Source organism: Cololabis saira, chromosome 7, assembly GCF_033807715.1.
Source record: "Cololabis saira isolate AMF1-May2022 chromosome 7, fColSai1.1, whole genome shotgun sequence".
NCBI lineage: Eukaryota > Metazoa > Chordata > Actinopteri > Beloniformes > Belonidae > Cololabis > Cololabis saira.
This window is the reverse complement of record NC_084593.1, coordinates 25,779,478-25,793,369: the sequence shown is the minus strand read 5'-3', so window position 1 is coordinate 25,793,369 and position 13,892 is coordinate 25,779,478. Positions and strand designations below refer to the sequence as shown.

The following is a 13,892-nucleotide window of genomic DNA, read 5'->3' as shown; positions in this document are numbered from 1 at the left end:
ATCTATCCCAGAAACCAATGTTAGGCTGACATCTCAACATCTGATGTGAAGTTTAGGGTCCATGTCTGCAGGTATTAATCAAAGCCACAAGCCTCACTCTCCCACCAGAGATCCCACATGTACACAGCCGTGGCTCCCCCGGTCTTCACTCCCATCCAAACATATACAGCCCAGAACTTCTAGACAAAGATAATTGGACGCAATCCACCACACTTGATATATCTAAAAATTCCAAATCTGAACACTGTGTTAACAGAATGATGGATTGCATTTAGGTGGTTGAAGTTTTTCAAAGTGTCAAACACTTGAAAGCGCATAGCAGGGGGTTGATTTGGCCCTTTTCTGCCAACTTGAATTTGACTCCGTTCATACCAAGCCATATCTAAACTTGACATGTTACCCAGACCTCGGCACATGCATGCGCAAATGCTTTAATGAGTCAACAACTGGACGGCGGCTCAGAATGCTCTTCGCTTCGCTGTAGGTTGTACTCCAGTCACCCATAACACAGAGTCGTGCATGATGACCTCGGGGTCAGGCCGTAATGCCCTCATATAATGAGAGTGCTGTTTGGGGATTTGTTGGACTGTGATAGAGAAAGGGCGGGCACACGCAATGCACCCTGGGTCTTTGTCTGGGTGCTGATGGTATTGACCAGTGCTGATCGATGTTAATTGCTAGACAGAATGGTCATATTGACCCGACTCCCAAGATGAAGAAGCCCGGAGGCCCAGTGAAAGAGAAAGAAATACAGAGAGAAAGAGTGAGAGAGCTAGGCCTGGACCTACAGCAGATACAAGACTACACACACACACACACACACACACACACACACACACACACACACACACACACACACACACACACACACACACACACACACACACACACACACACACACACACACACACACACACACACACACACACACACACACACGTGAGTCTAATTCACTTTAATGAATCAAGAAAGGAGCACAAAGGCATGACGTCCATCAATGCCAAGTCTATTCAACACACCAGAGTATATGCAAAAAATATACAGTGTCGTGGTGTGTGTTGCTTTGAAGCGTTTGTGCACATGTAAATGAATGCACATGTGAATACATGAGTTATTTGTCTGACAAAGTTGGTCTGCATGAAAGTAAGATTGTTTTGGGGAGATGGAGAAATGAGAAGGCGACATCTGTGCATGTTAAGATGTTTGTGCACACAAGTTTGTGTGTGTGTGTGCGCGTGCGCCTTAGCTCAGGATCAATAGGCAGGAGCTGCAGAGGCAAAGACTTGAGCAATCAATATGCTGGCTGCAAACAGAGGGAGGGACAGAGGGAGCAGATAAAAAACAGCCGCAGAGATTAAAGAGACAGATAGGGCGGACAGAGAATGAATGGGAAAGAGAGTGATGTGATGGAAGGAGAGAAAGGAGAATAGGCCCAGTTGGTTTTGGACGAGCTTTTCTTAACTTTGTTATTTTGAAGTTTTTATTGAAGGTGACATCCGTGGCTGATGCTTTGCATGCTTAATTAAGAAAATGTTGTAAATGTATGCCCTTTTGGTGAATGTTCTTACAGTCTCTTGTTTATTCTTTTTCAGACTCAGTGTGAGTTAATGCTCCTGAGCCAAATATCAGTTAACCTAAAAAAAACATCATCTCCACTCAATCTTATTTTCTGAATCAACAACCCTTGGAAAATGTATTATTTACTACGACTGTTCTGCTCCCGAGAACCTTAAAGTTTCCTTATCTTGTGTGTGAGAGCAGAGCCGAGCTCCGCCGCCTGCTGTTTCTTCTCCCAAGATGTGCTGCAGTCCCCGTTCTGAACTCTTCCATCTGGGCTTAAGAGTACCAGACAGGCCCATACCTCATCACCAGAATGTGGTTCAAATCCTTCTCCGCAACATTTACACTTGTGTCCCTTGCAGCATTGTGGTGAGCGGGGAAAAAAGCGCCCAGACACAGGTGCAAAGATGGAGGGAGCCAGTAGTGGGAAAGGAGGCCAGGGGTTTGTCTACGGAGCATGACTGGAAAGCCATTCAACCACATTGCCCCTACCCAGCCACACTCAACTTTGTCCAGTTGCAGAAGTCTGCGTGTGTGTCTGTGTGTGTGTGTGTGTGTGTGTGTGTGTGTGTGTGTGTGTGTGTGTGTGTGTGTGTGTGTGAGAGAGAGAGACAGAAAGATTTGAAAGTACAATGTTGAAAAGAATAAGCCTAAACTCAGAGCCAAGATAACTGTCCCTAATGTATGAGGCCAACACCCTCCCACCTCTAATACACACACACACACACACACACACACACACACACACACACACACACACACACACACACACACACACACACACACACACACACACACACACACACACACACACACACATGGAAAAAATGTACTCCCTATTCTTTCTCTGTGCCTCTGCGCGTGCCTGTGTGTCGTGCGTGTGAATGAAAGGTATGGCAGTAGTGTTGTGTTGGCTTGGCTGACCGTCTGCGGTTGTGCGGCGGTGAGAGGGAGTTTTGGGAGCGCAGAGCGGGCGTTGCTGCCGAAATCCCTGAGAAATGTTCGTTTTGGATCCGTGTCCGCGCTAACATACCGCCCTCCCGACTGTCTCCCATTCTCCTTTTCATTTTTCCCTCTTAAGGTTTAACTTAAAAGTTATGAAATGGGGAGTCAAAATACATCACTTGAAAGCGCGGCGACTGGGAAAGGCGTATGTGTGTGTGTGCGTGTGTGTGTGTGCGTGTGATAGGGAGAGAAAGACAGGGAGAGCACTGCCCTCCGCTTTCCACCTTCAACCCTGATTCCGGGGCCACCGAGGCTGCAGGGGTGAGGTTATTTTTAGGAGATATAATGGAGAGTATAGAGATCCACTTTTGTTCTGACACAAATGTTCACTTCACTCGGCCAGGTGTTTGCGTAATGATGATATGAATATTTGAAACCGTTTTTTTTTCTCCTCAGTTTTCCTTTCGGGTAGACATTCTCAAGAACCCATTTGTTCTGAAATGCACTTTCATTTTTTTTTCTTTTCTTTTCTTTCTGGAACGTGAATTTCTCCCGGTACCATGACATCATTCTCATTGTTTCCAGTGCATTTTACTTGTTTCAGGAATTACCACAAACACTGACTGAAACAAGGCAGAATAACGCAGACAAGAGACCACAAAAAAAGTGCCTGACTCCATGAAATTACTGAAACAAGTTGGTTTGCATTGTAAACAAGTGAAATTATCTCACTTCATTACCAGATGTTTTCACGTTGACCTGAACACTTGTTAAAACGGATAGTTTTGTAGTTGTGCGTTTGGTCTGCATCGCATAACGACCGACTAATCCCATTTTGATCCAATAAGTGTGCGTGCTCGTGTGTGTGTGCGTGTGTGTAAGAGTGAGAGAAAGAGAGAGAGAAAGAGAGAGGGAGAGAGAGAGAAAGAGAGAAATAGAGAGAGAGAGAGGGGGTAGAGAGGGGCAAGGAGGTGGAAGGAGGGAGGAGAGGCGGGAGGGAGGATTGATCCGCGTCTGTTAAAATCTTGTTCTGGTTTTTCTTGGAGTGAGGTTTGTGCCTGCCGACGCGCCTCTCCTGTGCAGCCCCCCTCAAGAAGAGCTTTTTTTATGAAAAGAAACCTTGGAATTTTTTGAAAGGCAGAAGGATCTGCATAATACCAGTGAAGTGGATAAAAGCGCACGGCTGGGTTCTTTTTTGCGTTCTCCCTTGCGTTTTCTCCTCTGGTGTCTGAATAAAACTGGGAGGCAGATATATGGGGGAGCGGAACGGCGCAGGTTCTGCTCTGGGAGTCGACCTGTCAGCGTGAATTTGAGTAAACACGTTTTGCCTTAACTTTTATTTCTTCACAAACTGGCGAGCTCCACTCCACTCCTCCTGCACCGCGGAGTTCGTTTTTCTCGGAACGAAGAGACTTTGGTGTTTTCTCCCCCCTTCAGAGAAACTGCCTAAACTTTCTACGTTTAAAAAAATAAATAAAAAGATCGGATTGCATTTTCCCCCTTCAAACATTTTGGAGGTGATGTCATCGTGCTGTGTTTTGGCAGGTATTGTGTCGAGAGGGCGCAGGGAGGACTGCTGCAGCCAGGCGGTCACCAGCGGTTAAGCAGAGCGGGGAAGTCCGGAAAATCAGGTGCAAAGTGCGGCTGTCATTTCCTCGCCGTGTCGCGGGTGGCTGAGTCCGCCACCCAGTCACAGCTGTTCCCATCCTCTCCAGCAGCCACCCCTCCCACCCTCGTCTTTCTTCCCCCTTCAGTATCCCCTCCTGTTCTCATTCAGGACCCTGAGTATATCCCTCTGAGCTGGACCGCTTCGGGAGCGCATCGCTCTGTTTTTCTGTCCGGTGTGAGCTGAGCTGCCCGCCCGCAGAGCCAGCAGCGCGGGGACGCAGACATGACCGAGGCCGTCGTGCGTTCCCCTGCGCCCGCAGAGCCCCCTTCTCCTGCAGGTCTCCGTCTCCTCCATCAGCCAGCCCAGGTAGCCCACCGTCAACAGCTTCTGACCACGCACTGCTGGGACTGAATTACCTGCTGCTTTTGTCAGGGTCAAACACTGCTCTCCCATCCTCACCGAGAACAGAAACCCTCGCTGTTTGCGCTCAAACATTTTTACGCACTGGATTTACGCACGTGCCGCATCTGTCCGCGCGGCGAAGCATCCCTCCAGGGGGTCATCCAGGTCATCCAGGTCCATCATCCAGGTCCATCATCCAGGTCCATCATCCAGCTCGATCCGTGTTGGGTATCTGTGACGCGTGAGCGCGCTTTCACCTGTTTCTCTCCCTGCCGGGCACGCGCAGCGCCAGCCTTCTAAGCCCCCCCATCATCCCCATCAACAGCTGTTAAAGGTTGCCAGGCGGTCAGTTCCCCCAGTGGTCCCACCTCTGCCCACACCGGGGACACCGGGATCACACCGCTGCCGATGCCAACAGGAGTGGCCGCTATCTCTTGGACTCTTCACAACATCCCCCGGACTCTCCGGACTGTCGGCCTGGCTCAGACCCAGCGAGGAGACTGTCTCTGGGCCAAGTTTCATAGTGGAGGGGGGAAGCAATGTTGCCCCTTCTTTCCACGTTGACCGTCTTGTAAGTCACTTAAATCACTTTTTTTTAATGCAATAATCTTATGTTTCTCTTCATCTATTTAAAAGTTTGTTTTGGATGTAGTCTGAGCTGCAGATGAGGAAGATGGAGAGGAGGGTTGCAGTGCCTTATGATTACATCACTCTTCATCTGTCCCCATAGAAAACGTGCCATGGCAGGCCCTGTTTTGATTGGCTAACAGTTCGGGGTCACTAGGTCAGACTCAGGGCCGTCTTGCTCATAAAACCTGCCATAAACATCTCCATCGGCATCTGTACTTACTTCAGGGATGGCCAGGCTGGCTTAGAAAAGACCATGTTCTCATAGCCAAGAAAATGTTTTTTTCCTATTGAAAATATTTCAGAAGTTGAGTCAAATAACACAGGCTTTATCTAGTGGGATAGGAAAATGATAAAGTGCCAAGAGCAAATCTAAGCAAGGAGGATACAGACTCAGTGGGCTTGAGTTTGCCCATTTGAGGTGTGTCTTGTTAAAAGCCAAGGGATTTATTTTTCTTCCTTTGTGTCGGCTGTACTTCTCCCAGATGGCAGTCATCTCCAGATACCTCTCATTCCTTACACAACCTGGACAGGGTGTGTGCTGCTGTTTGCGTCTCCCTGCTTTTCTCTCTCTTCATCTCCCTCACCCCCTCTCCACTCACCTAACTGCATACATCTGTCTTCCTGTCTTGCCCATACCCCACATTTTCCACAGATACTCGCTGAGATAAAAAGTATGAATTAATAACTGTTGAATGATGGCGCCCCTGGCAGCATCTGAAGAGGAGCACTCTCACTGTTTAGTCTGCTGGTTTTACTTCAGGTCTCCCGGAGCCAATCATCCCTCCCATTCATTTCCATTTCACCTATCAGCATTACTGCAGGCGCTTTTTTCTGCCTTTGTGTGCTGCACTACCAACTTCCTCATAAAGTGGTCAATCCCAGGGAAAAACTGAACAACAACAACCTGTTACTACTGTTCACCTCAAGCCACATTTCCATGTCTAGGCCCTTTGGGTTTCTAAGCTCTGCTGCACGGCTGGCCCTGTTAATGCTCTCTACACTAAGCAGTGTTTTAAAGCGAGGCCTGCTGGAGAACATTTGAAACTTTTGCATAGTGCCGAAGCCCACTGCTCCAGCTTTGGCCTACCACTTTAACCGCCGCTACACACAGCTGAAACCGCTGCTCTCTGCTGAGTCCCACAGGTCGACCACTCTCACTCCACACTGGTGCCCGGTCCACGGTGCGCAGGCCTGCCTGTCTAACCACAGCCTCCATTTGGTTGATCTGCTGGGACGCAGGTTTATGATGTCAGACGGTTGCTTGTTTTGGCAGCCGGCCCAGGCGCACCGGGCTTTCCCTCTCTCCATACCTCCTTCTACCTTTACTCTCCCCGACTTTTTGCTCTGTGCTCTCTTATTCTCTCATTTTCTCATCCCTCCCCCCACCACTGGCTGATCCTGTCTCCCTCTTTCCTCTCTCCTTCTCTTTCTCTCTGTGGCTGGCATAATACGGAGTGTCTGTGGTTTTTGTGGGAGCGGGAGAATCCAGCACTGAGGCACTTTTCCTACAGCGTCCTCGGCGGCAGTGCAGCCGTGGTGTTTTAACAGCTGAGAGTCCTCACAATGCACAGGCGCTCGGGTTTTTTTGGCTGTGCAGGCAAAAAGTGAGGGCCAACGCTTTGCTGCATTTCCCAGGTTGTCTGCATCTATTAGGACGACTCAGGGGCCAACACACCAGCGATGGTAGAGAAATGTTGGGACGGAGGAGTAAAAAGAAAAGGAAACACGAGTCTATAAGTCAGAGGGCGGTGACATGTGTAACATGTGTTTCCCTCTGTTTATTCTAACATCACCCTCTGTTGCTCTGCCATCTCATACCTTTCAGCCTACCTTTCTGTTCTTCTTGCTATCTCCCTCTCTCAGCATGCCTTTGCTTGGGCCCAGCTGTCAGCTGCATGCTCCTTGTGTATACACACATTCGCCCTGCACACGTCTGCACATCTGTGTGCATGCCCATGACAGTGTGGGGGAGTTGCCTCGCTAACCCTAAACATAAAGGAAGATTGGAGACAGAGAACGATAGGAGAAAGGTAGAGTGGACAGTGAGACAGGGAGGGAGAGATAAGTTAGAGGAGCAATAGGGAGGACCGCAAGTCAGAGAAAGAAACAGAAGAGGCATGCAGAAAGATAGCAAACGATGAGGTGGGGAAAGACAAAATTCATAGAATTGCTTTTCAGCCCACACACTTGGTTCTGAACTTCATCAAGTGTTCAGCCACTAATTCAGAGCTGTTCAAGGACTGCCAAAATATATTTTGCAACACAATCACTCCCTTACTAAAGCAGTAAATAACATGTGATACATCCAAGGTCAAGGTCGACACCTCAATTAAGCAATGTGATGGAGTGAGAAGAATTTTAATTGTAACTATAACCAGCTGTTTCTTCCAAAAATGTATCTCAAAGTTCAACTAAATCAACAACTATTAGGAAATGATACATAAAAAATCTCTTTAAGGAAATACCTATTAATTCTGGATGCTACATCACCAAAAAAAATGAATCATCTTTCCACTTGTCTCAGTAGCTCCCTTTCTCACTTATTTATAGCATTTCTAAATGTAACCAGTGTCCGCTGCCTTCAAAGGCCACATCACAGCCGACTGTACACCTGTAGTCCAGCCCAGCTGTCTACATACACACAGGAGCCAAATGAGCCAGCCCATTTCCTTAGATGTCCCAACCAAAGCATGTTCTACTTGTCTCGGCATGTTTGCCATTTCGCTACGGCCCAATCAGGTCATTTGCAGGCCAGATTTTGGTGTGGCAAAAGTAGCAGACAGGTCAGAAAGTGGGTTTGGACGGAAGGCTGGGAGCATTACTATAAACACTGCTCCAGGTGTTATCCGTCTGTCGATCCCTGGACATCTGCCTGTCTGTACGTCAAAAGTTGCTGTGCCAGCCACCCGGCCAGCTGTGTGAATAATCACAAAAAAAAAAAAGGAAATGAGATGTTGGATAGAGAGAACAGCAGAGAAGAAAGAGATGGAAACGATGGTGTCATCCCTGACTATTCCAACATTCAATATTTCTAAACTCATATGTTTCTACTTTTTCCAGATGTATCCAGATGTTGCTTGTGATGTGCAATCCATTGCAGGTGAGAATCCGCCGTGCATGACGATGAGTGGCCGAGCAGCATAAAACACAGGTTGAATATTGGTTTTATGGGCAGTGTTTCCAAACTCGGTATGTGTTTGTGGGTGTTCCAGCAGGTGCTCGGTGTGGATGGAGTCAACTTCAGCGTGCATGTGGAGAATCAGACACAGGTGCGAGACACCATGAGCCGGAGACACCACCGAGTCTACCAGCTGTACAGCCGCACCAGTGGCAAGCATGTCCAGGTGCTGGGACGCAGGATCAGCGCCAGAGGAGAAGATGGAGACAAATATGGTAAGACACACACAAACTCATGCACAGTGGGAACCAGACTAACACCTAAATTCTCAATGCGTACACCCTCACACGATCTAACGGCTACAAGTACAAAGACTTAAAGGTTGACCAAGTGCATGCATGAATGGAGACAGAATGCAACCGTGCAGGCACGCTCACAAAAGCACACACACAGGCCTCCCCAGGCTTTGGCAGAAGGGCAGTGGAGCTTGTCTTGGGAGTACAAAGAACTCATCGACTGGCTGCTGACTCAATGATTCACAAAAGAGAGAAGGACAGAGAGAGAAGGTGTTGGTGAGCGAAAAAAAAAGTGTGAGTTAGAGGAAGAAGTCTGGCAGGTAGACCGTCGGACGGAATGGTGGAAACTCATCTCCTTCATCGATCCCTCCATTGATTTTTCATCCCGCTTGTTGTGTCCTCTGGATTTAAAACAACAGGCTTCCTCTCTCTCCCTCCATCCATCCTCCAACACTCTCTGTCCATCCCCCACATCCTCCCTTTCCTCAGTGTGTAAAGACAACCTACCCATTCTTAAACCTTACCGAATCAATGGGGAGATGAAAGCCAAGCCTTAAAGCTTCATATTTCTGAGCATGGCCCAGCAGTGGCTCACATGGCAGATCTTTTCCATTTAGGACCATGTCAAGTTGCTCCCACTGACCAAAATTACAGTCCATTTTCCTTCTTCTTTTTCCTTTAAATTATTAATTTATTCAACAAATACCATTTCGAAGATGACCTACCCAAAACGGATCAAGAGTTGCAACAACAAATTATCCTTAGTGATCAAGAGCTGAGTGATTAAAAAAAAGAAAAGAAAAACAATGCAATGCATAAAGGTATAAACGTGAAATGTAGAAGCAGAAGGGAGATGAGAAGCGAGTTGGGGGAAGAGAGATGAAGAGGGCAAAAGGGAGGGAGGTATTGATTTCTCCTGACCCCTTTGTTGACTAAGGTCATGTAGGAACCGTTTTAGGGATTTATTTTTAAACAGGCACAAGCACTCTCCAAAGGAGTGTAGTTAGTGAAGCAGCAGTGCCTGGAAAGGATGAATGTGCATCATGCACCTGCACACATAGTCACACACACAAACACATCAGGTGCACACACACACACCTTTAAACAACAGTATCACAGGCACTCAGTCTAAGTTTTCCCTCAACGCTCAATCACCAAGCTCCCTCTTCTGTTGGTTATTTTTTTTTCTCTTCTTTTAGTTTTTTTAAACAAAGCCCATTTGTGGCCAGCGTCCTCTCATCCGTGTGTGTGATCAGCCTTATCTGTCGACCATCTGTCCTGCCAGTGACATTTACATCTGTCTGTGATTTATCAGCGTGGTTAATAGCAACTATGAATCCCCAAACTGTGACTCAGCTGTAAAGCCTTATCTCCTTTAAAAGCCTGGTTTCAATTTAATGCTGCCTGGTAATCTGAGCTCGTAGTGTGACAGTGTTTGGCAGGGAAAGGTTGGATGCTAGTTTTATGCCGTCATGAGAGATCTCAGTCAAACAAGAACCATTAAAAAGGACTAAAATTAGAATATCTGTGTCTTTTGTGTTGTACAAAGTTTGTAAAATCCCATAAACATGATTTGTAAAATAAAAAAAATAAATAAGAAAGAATAAATATTGTATTTCTCTACGTTACCTGTGGCTCTAATGTCTGTCTGCCCCCCTGTCTGTCCCTTCACAAGCCCAGCTTGTAGTGGAGGCAGATACCTTTGGTAGCCAGGTGAGAATCCGGGGCAAAGAGACCAACTTCTACCTGTGCATGAACCGGCGGGGCAAGCTGGTTGGAAAGGTGAGAGCTCGTTTCTTTTCCAAGGGGCACAATAATCAATAACATCGTTTCCAATTTCCTGACCACCCTCTCTTTGTGTGTTTGTGTTTGTGTTTCTCTGCTTTCTCAGAAGGCCAGTAACCGAAGCGCTGACTGCGTCTTTGTGGAAAAGGTTCTGGAAAACCACTACACAGCTCTGATGTCTGCGCGCTATGACTGGTATGTTGGCTTCACTAAAAGAGGCCGTCCTCGCCGTGGCCAAAACACGCGCGCCAACCAGCAGGATGTACACTTCATGAAACGCTTCCCGCCTGGAGAGCAGCCTGACCTCACCACCCCCTTCCGCTTCACCACCATCAGCAAGCGGGGAAAGAGGGTGCGTGCTGCTGGGCCCCGCTAGTAGTGGCTAACGCTGGCACCCACTGTCTTGTTGTCCGAAGCCTTGACCTGAGCCCTGCCAATGGCTAACCCAGTCATCTCCTACGTCACGCATGACTGAACATCTGCCTTTGTTGGGACAAATATTGACCAGAAGCTTGATGAATCATTCAAGGGGTTTAGTTTTACGCACCCTGATTTACCACTACGAGCTCCTAGTTAGTGATCATTTCTCTCAGTTTTTGTTCCTTAACTGGACCAACTGCTTCCATTCACAGGCCAGAAATAGCGAGAGACAACTTGAAGGCCAGCCAGAGTCCCATATCTTACAAAGGCCTTGATTTCGCAGCCACAGAAACCACAAGGCCTTCACTTCTCTTGTTCTGGACCACTTGGACAGTGTCAAGCATGGGATTAAAACTGGACGATAGAGAACACGGATGGGAAAGACTGACGGAACAAGAGGGTGGGTGCTTAGCCTGCATACGAAGGGAAAGAAGGAAGCTGAATACAGGAAAATGATGACGTGGACAGAGAGCGCTAGATTGACCTGCACAGATCCAATGGACATTTCAAGGACTGTCGACATGTGACGCACTTATCTGTCTCACTGCTAAATTGGTGGGAACCTGTGAGACGGTTGGATGAATGAGGCAATATTAGAGTGAATGACACTGAATAAATGCATGTCTGAAACAGGAGGACGACAAGGAAATGTATGTTGTGCGTGTATGTGTTTATGTGTGGGTGAAGCTGGATCACAAGGGACCCTGAAAAGGGACTGCGCGGTCCCTGCCCGAACCCGTGACAACTCATCGCAGGGACTGAAGCTTTAAGAACTGGAATGTATAAAAACTAAGCTGCACCAAAATCAGCCGACTGATCACCGCAAACCAAACTAATGGCAACCAAAGACAACCGGAGACCATCTTTATGGTTTCTCCTCATGCCGTGCCTTCCCAGAGGACACTCCACCCCCCAGCTTTGAGGTGCAGAGGGTGAAGAGTGCAGGGGCAAGCCCAGTTGGGAGGGTGCCTTCTCTAATAGCATTGCTATAGAAACGACCCAGGGGATGATGCTCATGGGCGATACCGTGGATACAGAGTGCTGCTACCAGAACATTCAGTGGAACAAACCAAAGTCTCATGCATACACACAGGAGAAAAATATTAAAGGGAACAATTTATTGAAAGGTATATATATACTGTATGTATATTATATATATAAAAGAAGACAGAAACCCTAAATAAGCAATCTTACTATGATGGTTACTATAATTATTACGATAAAATTATTTCATTTATTTATTTCAGCTCTGTGTGCAGCAGTCTTTCTTGACTCAGTAAACTCTACAGAAACATTTTGCTGTGTCTCCCAGACTCTGAACTCTTTCTTCACCTGATTCAGGTTCACAGATGTTTTCCCTGCGATCAGCTGGTTGTTTCGTTCAATAAGTTACACGACACAAAAGGGGAAGTCATACAAGTTCAAGTGATTTAATCAGCAAACCGCTCAAAAGGTTGGCTGGTTCCAGCTGCTGAATTGTGATGGTATGGTTGCTTTCCTTCACATAACTGTAAATCAATTTTTATGTTAGTTTTGGACAGATGGAAGAAGCAAAACAAGCAATCTAAAAGGTATAACATTGGACTGGGCCATTTGATGATTTGATTTAGTTTATACACCAAAACATATATATTCCTCTATTGACACGAGTTTATTTGAGTGGTTCTGGGCTCTCCTGTAAATTAGTCTCGGTGTCCAGCACCAACAAACATCGATCGGTTTAAAGTTAATATTTTAACAAAAAGAGCATTTCAAATGCAACAAAAGAAATTGCTAATGATAATTATGTTTTTTCACCCTAAACTGGCTCACAAATCAGCAAGCTGCTAAAAGATACATCAAGGTTTTTTTGAGCTAATACCAAGGAGACGTAGTAGAGAACGACAGACGATGGAATGAGCTTTTGTTCCTGCAAACAGGTGTGGGACTCAATGAATCAAATCTAACTACGACTTATCGTATGAGCTACAAGTTAGACACTTGAAGGTCGCAGTGTACGTAAACTCGTCTTCACGGGTTTTGTTAATATGCACAACAATTGAGACAAATTGCTTCGAAAGGACAAAGTTAATACATAACAGTCTCACACAGAAATTATTTGATAGTGCTTGTGCGGAGATCAGGTGTCAGAGGTAATTTCCAAGCTGAAAATGTTTGCTGTTAATTTGCAGCGTGAAGGATCCGACAGGTCAGTGGGGGTCAAACATGCAGTAGTGAGATAAAGTTTCAGAGCTACTTCTCAACATCATCTCTCCTGGCCTTCTCCCCTCTTTCCGCCTTTTCCTTCCACATCCGAGCAGGAGGTCAGTGATGAGATGTCCCTGCCAAATGACCCAATCATGCCGGCAGACGCAAACAGCTGACTCAGGGCGGAAAATAAAGGTTGTACCAGAGGATTCCCGTTGCAAGGCAGCATGAATCTGTACTGGAAGGGCCTTGTATAAGGAGCAGACGGTAAAGCGGGAGGGAATATGGGAATGGGATAAAGACAAGCAAGCAGGGGGTGGCAGTGCTGGGGTGAGTTGTTCATTTCTGGAACGTTGCTTCAGTTCCACTCGGGAATGATGGAAATATTCCGCGTAGCCAAACCCGGAGTGGAAGGTGTATGGTAATCATGTCGGGGAAGGAATGCCAAATATGTGCGTGAGAACGGAGCTGTGACCTGAGAGCTGCAGGAATTATGGGCCAAAATCCCACAGACCCAGAGGAAGCACACACACCCATATCCAACACATGCACACATCATATATTAATGGTGCTCCACCAAACACAAATCTATCCCACATAACTTATTCCCAGAATTTAAAGCATTCTACTATAGACATAAACTCAGAAATGTAGAAAACCAACCCCCCTTAGGCAGCCACCTCCTCTGCTTCTCATGGAGAATAAATATTACAGAATTGGACAAGTACATAAGTAAAATTCAAGCAAACCACAAACAGCTTTGTTCTTTCGCCCACCATCATCATTTCAGTGATACATATTCCCTGTATGAATGACTGTTTCCGAGATTGGAAACGCAATCCTCTGTAACAGGTTGTTTAGACTCCAAACTTGGCAGTTCAGTCAAATGCAAAGCTTCAAAAACATTTCCCTGGGAATGAAAGGTAAGTTTATACTCCCA

At 46.6% G+C, this 13,892-nt stretch overlaps 1 protein-coding gene across 2 annotated transcripts; it reads left to right on the top strand.

Moving 5' to 3' along the window:
* The first annotated feature begins 3,556 nt into the window (after positions 1 to 3,556).
* fgf18a (fibroblast growth factor 18a) lies at positions 3,557 to 12,047 on the top strand. Of its 2 annotated transcripts, none has more exons than XM_061725248.1 (5): positions 3,557 to 5,087; positions 8,207 to 8,246; positions 8,362 to 8,539; positions 10,236 to 10,342; positions 10,452 to 12,047. In XM_061725248.1, exons 1-5 carry the CDS (start codon positions 5,056 to 5,058, stop codon positions 10,719 to 10,721), a joined length of 627 nt encoding a protein of 208 aa, XP_061581232.1. In that variant the 5' UTR covers positions 3,557 to 5,055; the 3' UTR covers positions 10,722 to 12,047. The 2 variants fall into 2 exon arrangements, with proteins under 2 accessions (XP_061581232.1, XP_061581231.1); XM_061725247.1 differs by having other exon boundaries at positions 8,359 to 8,539.
* Positions 12,048 to 13,892: the final 1,845 nt, after the last annotated feature.

Coding starts and splice junctions, on each gene's coding strand:
- fgf18a (XM_061725247.1), top strand. CDS start 5,056: ATGTTGCCCCTTCTTTCCACGTTGACCGTCTT. Junction 5,088..8,206: donor CTTTCCACGTTGACCGTCTT/GTAAGTCACTTA, acceptor TACTTTTTCCAG/ATGTATCCAGATGTTGCTTG. Junction 8,247..8,358: donor TGATGTGCAATCCATTGCAG/GTGAGAATCCGC, acceptor TGGGTGTTCCAG/CAGGTGCTCGGTGTGGATGG.